Source organism: Physeter macrocephalus, chromosome 3, assembly GCF_002837175.3.
Source record: "Physeter macrocephalus isolate SW-GA chromosome 3, ASM283717v5, whole genome shotgun sequence".
Lineage (NCBI taxonomy): Eukaryota > Metazoa > Chordata > Mammalia > Artiodactyla > Physeteridae > Physeter > Physeter macrocephalus.
The window spans coordinates 27,800,610-27,812,746 of NC_041216.1; the positions used below are offsets into that span (position 1 = coordinate 27,800,610).

At 60.8% G+C, this 12,137-nt stretch overlaps 1 protein-coding gene across 1 annotated transcript in view; it reads left to right on the forward strand.

The window, feature by feature from the left end:
- The window catches only part of ACOT7 (acyl-CoA thioesterase 7), a 98,430-nt gene that overhangs the window by 74,804 nt on the left and 11,489 nt on the right, over nucleotides 1-12,137 (forward strand). The window contains exon 8 of the mRNA XM_024125766.2: nucleotides 6,985-7,169. Coding sequence (XP_023981534.1) covers nucleotides 6,985-7,169 — 185 coding nt within the window. The remainder of the gene's footprint in view (nucleotides 1-6,984; nucleotides 7,170-12,137) is intronic.

Genomic DNA, 12,137 nt, shown 5'->3' on the forward strand with positions numbered 1-12,137 from the left:
GTGGAACCTAGAAAAATGGTACAGATGAACTGGTTTGCAGGGCAGAAGTTGAGACACAGATGTAGAGAACAAACGTATGGACACCAAGGGGGGAAAACCGCGGTGGGGTGGGGATGGTGGTGTGCTGAATTGGGTGATTGGGATTGACATGTATACACTGATGTGTATAAAATTGATGACTAATAAGAACCTGCAGGGGCTTCCCTGGTGGCACAATTGTTAAGAATCCGCCGGCCAATGCAGGGGACAAGGGTTCAAGCCCTGGTCTGGGAAGTTCCCACACGCTGCGGAGAACGAAGCCCGTGCGCCACAACTGCTGAGCCTGCGCTCTAGAGCCCGCGAGCCACAACTACTGAAGCCCGCGCGCCTAGAGCCCAAAATAAATTAATTTTTTAAAAATTAAAAAAAAAGAAACTGCCGTATAAAAAAACAAACAGAAAAAATAACTAATACTAAACTTTCTTCGGGTTATTTGTATGGAAATATGTTAATATAAATGTTTCAGACATTACATGAAGTTTCTAAAAATCTTATATGTTCTGATTTAATGTTATAAGTCATAATTCTAGTTATTACTTTAAAATTTATATCTCAGAAATAACTTTAAAATTTTTTTAAATAAATAAATAAAAATAAGAAAAGAAATACCGAAGTTACTTTGCTGATTACGTGCTTTTCTTAAGGACATTCAGTGCCCCAGCTCTCTGGAGCTTAAACGCTGAGCTGTTCTTAAAGTTTGCAACACTTGACAACGTGGCCTTGGGAAGAACAGTGCTTTATTATTCTGTTTTCTTTTCCAAATCCCTGTCCTCTTGCTGAAATCTGCCCTGGAAGGGGCCCCGGGTGCTGGGGGAGTCGGTGGGGCACCTGCCAGCCCTCCTGGGTTGTGCCCCTCCAGGCAGCTCGACCGTGATTTAGAAACAGATGAGCTCACAGCTCTGCTTACTGCAGGCGCTCCATCTATTTAAATTTAACTCTGGCAAACGTTGCTCATTTTCGAGTGCCAGACCTTGTGCTAATAAAGTGCTTTTTACGATTACCCCTCACTTAGGGGTGTGAGACAAGAGCTCTTGTTATCCCCGTTTTTCCGATCTGGAAGCTGCCCACGGCCGCAGGGCTGCTCCATGGGGGAGCCTGGCAGGGAGGCCGGACAGTCGGCTCCAGGCCCAGAGCTCTCAGCCCCAAGCCCTGGTGCCTTCCCACCACCGACCGGGCTTGAACCACATGGCGTCCGCTGCGAGGGGCCGGGGGCGTCAGCCTCGGCGGGTGATGCTGATCAGTGCAGTGCCATCCGTGTTAGACGCCCGCACTGGACCGCCAGAGCCGCCGCCGTCCCCACCCCCCGCCCCCGCCCACAGTTGTGTGTGAAACTCCTGCCTTCGTCAAGCAGCTGGAAACAGGGCTGAGGGTTCTCGCGGTCAGGGGCGCCCAGTCCAAGGAAGGCCCGGCTCTGCTCGCGCCCCCCTCATCGGCCTCAGCCCAGGGGCCCCCTTTCCTGCTGAATTCGGACAGCCAGAGGCAGACAGTTCAGTCTCCGCTCCCAGCAGCTCCGTCCTCTGGTTACGTCACATTTGCCTGCAAGAGCCCCTCGATGCCAGTGCCGCCTCCCGCAGCGGTCAGTAGGCACACGTGGCTGTTTCCGTTATAATTAAAAGTCAATAAAATGAAAAGTGCTGTTCCTTGGTCAGCAGGGCTGCGTTCCTTCTGGAGGCTCTAGGAGAGAACCGTGTTTTGCCTTTTCCAGCTTCTAGAGGCAATGTGCATTCGCTGGCTTGTGGCCCGTCCTCCATCCTCGAAGCAGGCAGCCTCTCTCGGACCCTGCGTCTGTTGCCACGGCTCCTGGCTCTCCCGTCCTCTTGTGAGGACCACTGTGATGACCCGGGGCCCGCCTGGTGACCCAGGCTAAGCTCCCACCTCAAAATCTTTAACCTCATCTCACCTGTGAGGTCCCTCTGCGTGTGAGGTAACAGTTTCACAGGTTCTGGATTAGGATATGGACATGTTTGGGGGCCCTCGTTCCACCTGCCACAGCAACTTCCAGCTGACACAGAGTGGCAGGTAGGGCTCCAGCCCGCTTCTGCGCTTTGCCTTCTCCCTGCCCTGGGTCTTACCCTGAGAGCAAGGGGCTCCTCGGCTCTTGGGGTTTCAAGGCAGCATGAAAAGAAGTACCCCACCTCTGTCCCAAGCCTCCCAGCCGAGGACATGGCACCTCTGAGGTTCGGGCATTAGGGGTGAGCGTGGAGGCAGCAGGCCCGTCCCCGCCCCTCGTAGAGCATTTGCGCTGGAGCTGGGGTCCCCGTGGGCGCAGCCGAGTACCCGCCTCTCAGGCAGGCTCACATGCTGGGGGTGCTGAGCTGTGACCCAGGCCTTCTTCCCCGGCTGGCCGGCCACGGCTGTGGCCACACCTCAGTGTCAGATCCGCACAACTGCTAACGTCCTGGGGACCCAGGGAGGAGGGGCAGGGCTTCGTTGCCGTGCTCTTCACCAGCTGAAGAGCTGGAACTCCCTTGTGGAGACAGTCGCCCATTTTATTCATTTAGACAGCGTCAGAAGCAGCTTCTTGCCCAGTGTAACTGTGCCTGCTGCAGAAAAAGAAAAAGGAAGGGAGGGCTTTGTTTTAAATGTCACTGCTTAGTATTACTTTCTTGGAACGATTCTTCTTTTTTTTTTTAATATTTCCACTTTTAATGTATTAGGCTTATATTGACAAAGAAACCATAAGCTCTTTATTTATTTGTTTGTTTAATTTATTTATTTTTGGCTGCATTGGGTCTTCATTGCTGCACGCAGGCCTTCTCTAGTTGCAGCCAGTGGGGGCTACTCTTCGTTGCGGTGCGTGGGCTTCTTCTCATTGCGGTGGCTTCTCCTGTTGTGGAGCACAGGCTCTAGGTGCACAGGCTTCAGTAGTTGTGGCACGCGGGCTCAGTAGTTGTGGCACATGGGCTTCACTAGTTGTGGCTTGCAGGCTCTAGAGCGCAGGCTCAGTAGTTGTGGCGCACGGGCTTAGTTGCTCCGCGGCACGTGGGATCTTCCCGGACCAGGGCTCGGACCCGTGTCCCCTGCATTGGCAGGCGGATTCTTAACCACTGCACCACCAGGGAAGCCCCAGTCACCCCACTCTTTTATATATATGTGTGTATATATTTATTTATTTATTTGTTTGTTTGTTTATTTATTTATTTATTTTTGGCTGCGATGGGTCTTCGTTGCTGCCCGCGGGCTTTCTCTAGTTGCGGTGAGTGGGGCCTCTCTTCATTGCAGCGCGTGGGGCTCCTCCTTGCGGTGGCTTCTCTTGCTGTGGGGCACGGGCTCTAGGCGTGCGGGCTTCAGTAGTTGTGGCTCGCAGGCTCAGTAGTTGTGGCTCGCGGGCTCTAGAGCGCAGGCTCAGTAGCTGTGGCTCACGGGCTTAGTGGCTCCGTGGCATGCGGGATCTTCCCGGACCAGGGCTTGAACCCGTGTCCCCTGCAACGGCAGGCGGATTCTTAACCACTGTGCCACCACCCCACTCTTAAATAAATTAGTCGTCCTCCGTGTCCCCTGCAACGGCAGGCGGATTCTTAACCACTGCGCCACCAGGGAAGCCCCAGTCACCCCACTCTTAAATAAACTAGTCATCCTCTGGGCGGATTTGGACGTGTGACCTAGTGGAAAAGTCCGCAGGCAGCGTCTCAGCACTTCAGACCACTCAGTCAGGGCGGAACACATCTCACCGCCGCCCCACGGAGCGCCCTCGAGCACGTGGCGGGTCGTGGCTGCTCTGGCAGTTTCTGAGACAAAGCGAGCAGCAACCAAGCTAGACTCGGGCTGGGGTCGCCCCTGCTCAGATGCGCCCCCAGTGTCCCCGGCTCTGACCTCTGTGCCTGGGGGAGGGTGGAAGGAGCCCGGCCGTGCTGGGCTCTGCTCGGGCTGAGGGCGGCCACGGTGCTAGTTGAGGCGAAGGGTCTACAGAAGTGTCCCCATCCGGCTGGAGTCTGCAGTGGCCTTCTGTCCACACAGGGCTGCGTGTTGGTTCAGGGGTGATGGGGCGCCCGCTCTCGTGGGGTTCCCAGGCTGGGAGGGAGGCAGACATCAGACAGGCCATCAAAGGGGTTGGATACCCTGAAGGAGAGGAGCTCTGTTCTAGAAAGAGAGTGACGGGGGGCGCCCGAGCTGCCGTGAGAGGGTGGACCGGGCTGGGCAATGGGGCAGGGGCGGCGTGGGGTCTGTGGGGTGGAGGTGTCTATTCCCACAAAGCTGGGACCCATTGCTGGGGACCCTCCACCACTGTGGACTGGCCTCTCTACACTCTTGGGTGCTGGGGGAGCCTAGTGATATTGCAGTGGATGGTGGGAGAGGAGGAGGCAGGAGGTGAGCGATTCGGTGGGAACCTTCCCAGCATCTGGGAGGTGACGAACCATGGACGTGGCCGGAGCTGCCCTGAGGTGCTTCTGACCACCCCATCCCCAGCGAGTGACCACAGACCCCAGAGTGCACCTTCTGAGCCGAGGATCAGGGAAGGGGAGGCCCTCAGCAGCACGGGGGTCTCTCCTTGTCAGTTTCAAATTAGGTCCCAGGCCCTCAACGACCTAGTCCGTCTTTCAACTTTCAAGCACCTTCCCATGGTGGCCAGCCAGTGGTAAATAAAGCCTGTGGGCTGTGAGAATAAAGATGTCACCATCTCTGAGAGGTGAAGAGGCTGGTGTTTTGGCTATAATTGAAGTTTTCCCGACTTTTAAGAAGTGATCAGGGACTTCCCTGGTGGTCCAGTGGTTCAGAAACCACCTGCCAAAGCAGGGGACAGAGGCTCGATCCCTGGTCTGGGAAGATCCCACCTGCTGTGGGGCAGCTAAGCCTGTGCGCCGCAACTGCTGAGCCCACGTGCCACAACTACTGAAGCCCGCGCGCCTAGAGCCCGTGCTCCGCAATGAGAGAAGCCACCGCGATGAGAAGCCCACGCACCGCAACGAAGAGTAGCCCCCGCTCGCCGCAACTAGAGAAAGCCCGCGCGCAGCAACAAAGACCCAACGCGTACAAAAAAATTTTTAAATTTAAAAAAGAAGTGATCACTGTGTCTCCTACCATGAGTGACACTCAAGATGGCGTCCTCTTGTGTCTAATGCTCATAATCAACTTCTTCGTTGTTTGAAATCACTTTTGATTAGAAGTTTCTTCGGATTTCTACCCGAAATGAGACGTGATTAGCCACGTGGTTGGTCGGGGGGCTTGCACAGGAGACAAAGCAAGGGTGTGTTTCCATTTGTTCTTTGAACAAATGGTCAGTGTTGAAATGCCCCGAATTCACTGCCCCCGCATCCCTGCCCCTTGGCCAGGGAGTTCTGGCGGATTTCCTCTTGTGGGGGGGGCCTTGTCCCTCCCTGCCTCTCGGCTCATGGGCCCCAAGTCTTCTGTCTGGTTGTGGGTGAGAGGGTCCCGGCTGGCACCGGGGATGGTACGATGGGGACAGGCAGGGATGCCCACCTCCCCTTCCTGCTCTCCTGGAAGCGGCCCGTGCGGGCCGTGGGGGCTGTTCCCAGGGTGGGCCCAGGTGCTTTGTGTGCCACGGATAACCGCTCCCGCTTCTGGCTGCCCACGCGCTCACCACCCTAACAGCCACCCGCTGCCCCAACTTGTCTGTCCTCTTGGTCTCTAAACATGTTTTGTGGGGGCCTGTCTCCATGGAGCTGGGACATTGGGGTTCCTGGGGTGTTCAAAGGTCCCTTCAGTCAGCACCGGTCAGACCTGGCCGGGGACTTCCTTGAGCCCGGCCCAGAACCAGGCTGCATTTGGGATGGTGGCCCTGACCGCATGTCAGGGGAAAGGATTAGTGCTGCGTCAGGGTCCGAAACAGCACTGCCGGCGGTAATGACCGCACTGCATGCCTCCTACCACCAGGCAGGAGCCTTGGCACCTGGCTCGTTTCATGCCAGCCCCGTAGTTACCCCGTGAGGCAACTCGTTTCCGTTTATACGCGAAAAGCTGGGCTCCATGAGACGAAGTCGAGGGACGGGAGGGCAAGGCCAGTGGTAGTTGGGAGCCCGTGACCAGGAGGGCGGGGGCAGAGGAGATGCTCTAGGGTAGATGTTCAGGACCCAGGGGCGTGGGGAGTGCGGAGAGGTTGGGGCAGGGCGGAGGGAGAGTGGACCCCCAGGACAGTGTTACAGGAACGTGTGACTGTCTGCGAGGGAAACTGCTGGTGTGGATGGTGGGGAGCACCTGGGCACTCTGACCGCCGGCAGGGCCGCGGAGGGGTGTCGGAGGGCAGATCCGCAGCTCAGAGGAGAGCGCTGGTCCAGTGGGCAAGACTGACGGGGAGGGGGGCCTGACGGGCCAGATGCAGTCCCACCTGCACAGAGAGTAGGAGGACCTGGGCTGAAGTGCAGACAGTGGCTCCAGGGGGCCTTAGGACCACGGTCAGCGTGGCAGCTTGGCCTGACGGTGCGTGTGACGCTGCCCTCAGACCAGCGTCGGGAACGCTGGAGCCAGGGAGCTGGGGCGGGGGGGCGGCGGCGGGGAGGGTGGAGGAACGTTCTTTAGTGGCGCTCAGAGCAACTTGGTGGGGCGGCCGTGTGGCTCCAGTGGCACAAGTAAGGCCAAAGCATGGACAGTGCAGATTTGCCCTTAACCTGCGGAGGGACCTGAAAGCAGGTTGGGGGCTGGCCCCGAGGGGCAGGACTGGCTGGAAGCATCCTTCCAGCAGACGCTGCCTCTCCCGGGGAATAGAGACCCACGCTTGGGTGGCCACCAAGATCCCTCCGGCTCTAAATGTTTCCGTAAGTGAAGGAAACGCCCTCTCACTAACTAGAAAGGTGAACACTCAGGGGCTCTGATGTGCTGTCGTTGTGATGCCCTGGCGGTTAGCAGGCTGGTCTGTGCTGTCTAACCCAGTGTCTTCCAGCCTCCTCGGTACTGCTGATTTCTGCACCCTCCCTGCCCAGCCCGACCCGGCCGCCTGGCCGCCCTGGGTCTGGGTCGAGGCTTCCCTGACCCGCTGTCTGTGCTCTGCAGGCTGTGTCATCACCATCTCTGGGCGCGTGACCTTCACCAGCAATAAGTCCATGGAGATCGAGGTCTTGGTGGATTCCGACCCCGTGGTGGACAACTCCCAGAAGCGCTACCGGGCCGCCAGTGCCTTCTTCACCTATGTGTCCCTGAGCCAGGAGGGCAAGTCTCTGCCTGTGCCCCAGCTCGTGGTGAGTGGCCCCTCCGGCCCGTGTGTCCCTGGGGGCAGCTGCCCCCGCTGCTGGGCCGGCCCCCTCGGCGCTCGCTGGGCCTCCAGGAGAAACCGAGCCACATGAATCCATTCTGGGCAGCGGGGTCCGCTCAGCTCCTGAGGGGCCAGCGACCTTGGCTGCGGGGCAGGTCAAACGTGAGGCCCCGTCCCTGCGGACTGTGGGGGAGGGACTGGGCAGACAAGGTGAGAGGCGCCCCTTACGAGCTCCTTCCGTGGGATACGCACGCCGCCTTGCGGGTCCTGGCACCGTGTACAAGCGCCAGAGTGGGGGTGAGGACCCTCCCAGGGTGGGCTCTCGAGGAGGCCCTGGTCTGCGTGTCCTGCATCATGGGGCCAAGCCAGAGCCGTGCACCTCGGGGCTGGGCGTCTGGGCCTCGTGGCCTTTCCCTGCCCTGGCTCCCCAGCCAGGCTCTGCCCTGGGTGTGCAGAGAGCAGTGGCAGGCGGGCGGCCGCCACCCGGAGCAGGGCTGGGGGCTCTGGCCCAGGCACGGATCCTGGTGGGTCTCAGCCACCAGCAGGGTTTGCTCGGCTGCCGTCCTGGGCTCCCCAGCCCAAGAGGCTGCTGCTTTTGGAGCTGCGGGGTAGGGGGAGCTGGGCGGCACAGGTGAGTCACTAGCATTTTCTTAATTTGGGAAAGAGAAGGTTGGATTCACTAAACATGTAAGAGTTTCCCCCCCTCTCGCCCCTGGCCCCCTCCTCAGCTCTCGGCGCCCACAGGCCCCCAGCGCTCAAGGCCACAATCCCCGGAGACTTCCGGGGCTCCCACCCCCTCACGTCCGCCCCACGCCAGACCCCCATCCACGGTCTGGCCTCGTCCCCGCCCTGCCTTTCTCCAAAGCACCAGCGCCCCGGCTTGCGGGAGCCGCTCATTTGCCGGCTGTCCCTCCCGCACTGGACTGAGCTCCACGAACTGGAACACATGTGCTCCTAGTGGCTCACTGGGGCCGGAACAGTCTTGGCACTTGGTGGGTGCGGTTGGGAAAATGTGTGAATCCTGCCGTGTGCAAGGCCTGAAGCCAATCCCAGGAGGAGAGACAGGCGGCGTGGACGCTCGGGGGAGCCGGGGGAGCGCGCTGGGCCGGTGGCCTCCACCTGGGGCGGACGTGGAGTGGTGCCCGGGGAGTGGGCAGGAGCCCCCAGGAAGGCCAGTGGGGCAGGGGGCCGCGTTGGGCGGTCGTGGGAGCTGTAATCCCAACACCTTGGCGCGTGCTAGCCGTCGGGGAGCCCGGGAGTCGGGGAGCCCGAGGAGGCCAGCGTCAAGGCGGGGCGCGGCGGTGGGGGCAGGGTGGCGAGGAGGCCCAGCTCAGAGGCACTGGGCGACTGTGTGTTGGATGCAGGAATGAACGAGTGAACGAATGAACGATGCCTCCAGATTCCCCTTGAGGCTGATGACAGCCTCACACATTTATGTTTATATTTATATTTATTTATATTTATATTTATTTATAAAGCCTTGAGGCTTTATGAGCCTCACACATTCCTTACCTATGCCGGTCAGGGTAAGTGCCCCCGCCTGGAGGGCGGCCCTGTGTCCGCAGGTTCTGAGTCCTCTGCCTGCTTCTCTTGGCCACCCTCGGCCCAGCAAGGCTGAGGCACTTGGGGAAGGTCACACAGCCGGTCCGCGGGAGCCTGGGTGTAGAGAAAGCCTCCGTTCAGGCTGCTCCTGGTTTGTCTTGAGCCAGACCCTGCGTCTGTCACTAGGGGGCCAAGAGGAAGCCAGAGCCCTGGCCGGTGGTTGGGGTGCGGGTGCGGAGCCGAGAAGCCCGGGGAGGGGCCGGGGGTTAGGGTCTCGAGCGCCTGATGCTTGTGTGGAAGCGACTGGCAGGCGACTCAGGCCCCCCGCCAGCCTCCCAGGGCCCCTGCAGCATCTGCTCCCACGCAGCTCCTGTGCCTCCTGGCAAAGAGCATGTACTGGAAGCCTCCGTAAGGATAAACATACTGCGCTTCGGAGAACTTCCTCATGCAGGCGGGCGCGAGGCCCCCGCTCGCTCCTTGCTGTGGCTGAGGATGGCCGCCTGGCCTGCCGCGGAGATGCTGACCCACCCCCCCAGCGGAGATGCTAAACCCCCAGCGGAGATGCTAAACCCCCAGCCCCGCTCCTCTCTGGGGCCCCGCAGGCCCACAGGGGCAGCACCTAGCTTTGGTGGGGGAGCCGTCTGGCCTCGTCAAGGCCCCTGCCGTGGCCAGAGGAGCCTCGGCTGCCCGCTGGGCCCTCTCCTGTCCCTCCCCCGTCCTCTGCAGGCCGCCCCCGCCCCCCACTTGCTCTTCGCTGGCATTGGGTCCCCACCCTGGGGCTCCAGTGAGTCGGGGGGCGGCGTAGGGGGAGGCTGCACAGGGCAGGGTTGGTGAACCTGGCCTTAGAGGATGGGGGGGCTCCACCGTGTGGAAGGAAGGAAAGGGGAGCCAGGGTGGGCACCGTCCTCAGGCAGGCTCTGCACCGTCAGCTCCCCACGTAAGACCCCAGGCTGCTGGGGAGGGGTGGAGGGTCCGGCAGCCTAGGCCTCTCCCTCCCGAGTCCCCAGCGCTGTAGCCCCGGCCTCGCATCCCTCCTCCTCCCCGCCTCCCACCACTGCCCCCCCAGGCGGGGCCCTGGGCCCGCCTCGTCGGAGCAGGAGGACCGGGGTGCCCGTCCTGCCCTCCATCCTGATGGCTTAGCAGGATGGCTTCCACCCCGCCTCGGCCCCTCGGCTGAGGCACGCGCGTCCCCCCGACCTCTGTCCACAGGCCTGGCCTCCTCCCGCCTTGACCTTCGCAACCACGTGTCTCTGGGTCTCACACCCCTTCCTCTGGGAGCCTTGCCTGCTCGTCTTGGCCCCCAGATGCAGGCTCGCCCTTGTTCTCCCCCAGACCCGTGTTCCATCTCTCTCCATGTTGCCACAGGGCCCCTGGGGGACACCTGTCGGCACGGCTGCCCACAGCATCTCCCTCCTGGATGCTGAGTTTCTGCCCCACACAGGCGAGCCCTTGACCTGTGTCCTACCCGCCTCCCCAGCCTCCAGGCTCCAGCAGGGTGGCCAGATCCAAGGACACTCTCTGTCTTTATCTCACTGGCCTCTCCCTGGCGTTGGCACGCCTCATTGAGGGGGCCTCTGCTGAGTGTCCAGATGGCCACCCCAGGGCCCCGAAACACGGGGCTCTGACAGATCCCAACCTGCACCCTGCCCTCCTTGGGTGGTTGGGACCGGGCCGGGCCTCCTGGCTTTACTCTCCCATATGTGCTGCCACGGCTGCCTCTCTCCACAGGGTCTCAGCAGGCATTTCAAATCCGAACCATTGTCTCCCAGCCGCCTCCCCACAAAACTCCCACTCCTCCTGGTGGGTTCCCTCCCGGTGAGCCTGGGAACCGGGCTGGCCTCTCCCTCCTGCTCAGCCCCAAGCTGTACGCCCTCCCCCACTCCTGCTGCCCTCACTCTGACTCTGCGCTGCATCCCGGCAAGTTTTTCAGAACAGAATTGCGTTGGCCGCCTCTCCTGCCTGAACTGCTCAGCGGCTCAGCAGCTCCTCGGTGCCCTCGGCACGGGGTCCAGCCAGGCCGGCCGCCTCTGTTCCTCAAATCCCAAACTCAGTCCCACCTCAGGGCCTTTGCACTTGCTGTTCCTCTGCCTGGACACCTTCCCTCAGATGGTCACGACAGCAGCTCCTTCCACCGTTTCTCAGATATCTCCTCCTTTGATGACCTTCCCTCCCCTCTCTGGATAAAGCCTTACTCGCCACGCCCACTCCATCACCCAGAGACTCTTTGCCGTGGCCTGGAAACCGGCCTGGAGTTGGTGGGAGAGAGAGCAAAAGGAACTCAGAGGGCTGGGGGCCGAGCTGGCCTCTTGTAGCGGGAGAGGAGGGGCAGGGACACACCCGAGGCCCCCGAGCTGCTAGAGGGCAGGCCTGGCCCAGGACCAGCCTTCCGGCCATCCGAGCCCTTTCCTCTACTGTCAGCTGAGGCAGAGTGGGGCCTGCAGGGCACCCCAAATGGCCCTGAGACCAAGGATAGCCAAGGAGTCGGGACCGTCTTCATTTTTGAAAAGGCTCCCACAGAGTACATGCCGGTGGACAGGGTGTCCCGGCAAGGTCTGCATTCCGGCCGTAGCCGGCTGTAGTGTGCGCCCGCCCAGGAGCCCAGGAGCTGCCTCGGGCCTGATTGGAGCTCTCTATGGCTACCCCCTCTGCCCTGCCCGCACCCCAGAGCTCAGGCTGCTGGGGAGACCAGTGCCGCAGCCAGGGTAGAGGGGCAGCAGTGCGGGCTCAAGGAGGAGAGCCTCCGGCCCTGGGCTCCAGTCCGCATGGAGAGCCCTTTGTGGAGGAGCCCATGACCTTCCCAGAGCTGGGACGCTCTCATGGGGCCGGGCTGGTCTGTGAACCCTGGGGGCTGTCTGTGCCCTTTCCAGAAACCTAGGGACCTGGGGGTCGGGGGGTCGGTGCAGGAGGGGCTGCAGGGGGTTAGGGGAAAGTCACCTGCTTGAATGAAGGGGAAGGGAGGGTGACTGAATTCCCAGGTCTGAGGGGCCGGTGGTTGGCAGTGGCCACATCTTCCTGCTGGCCGGCTGCATGTCGATCCAGGCTATTGTTGCTAATTAAAGATGGGCTTTGATTCTTCACTGAGGTGTCCTGGGGCCCACCGATGTGGATAAAAATAGCCTCTCGGGGTGGGGGGGCAGACTCCCTAGCCTCCAGCCCAGGCTCCGCGGCGCTCACTTGGAAACCACTGACACCACGTTGTCTGCCTCTCAGCCCACGTGTGCCTGCGTCGGGGCTCAGCCCTCCCCACCCCTGCTGTCAGCACTTATCCTCCTGTCTATTTTTAGCTCCCATCCCCAGGGCCCGGCTGACACGGAAGGCAGCGTGGCTGTTGGAGTTCTTCTTGATGAATATTTTATGCCGGGGAGGGCCTACTGCGCCGCGCCCGCCCGGCAGCTGCCGGCGCTTCCGGGCT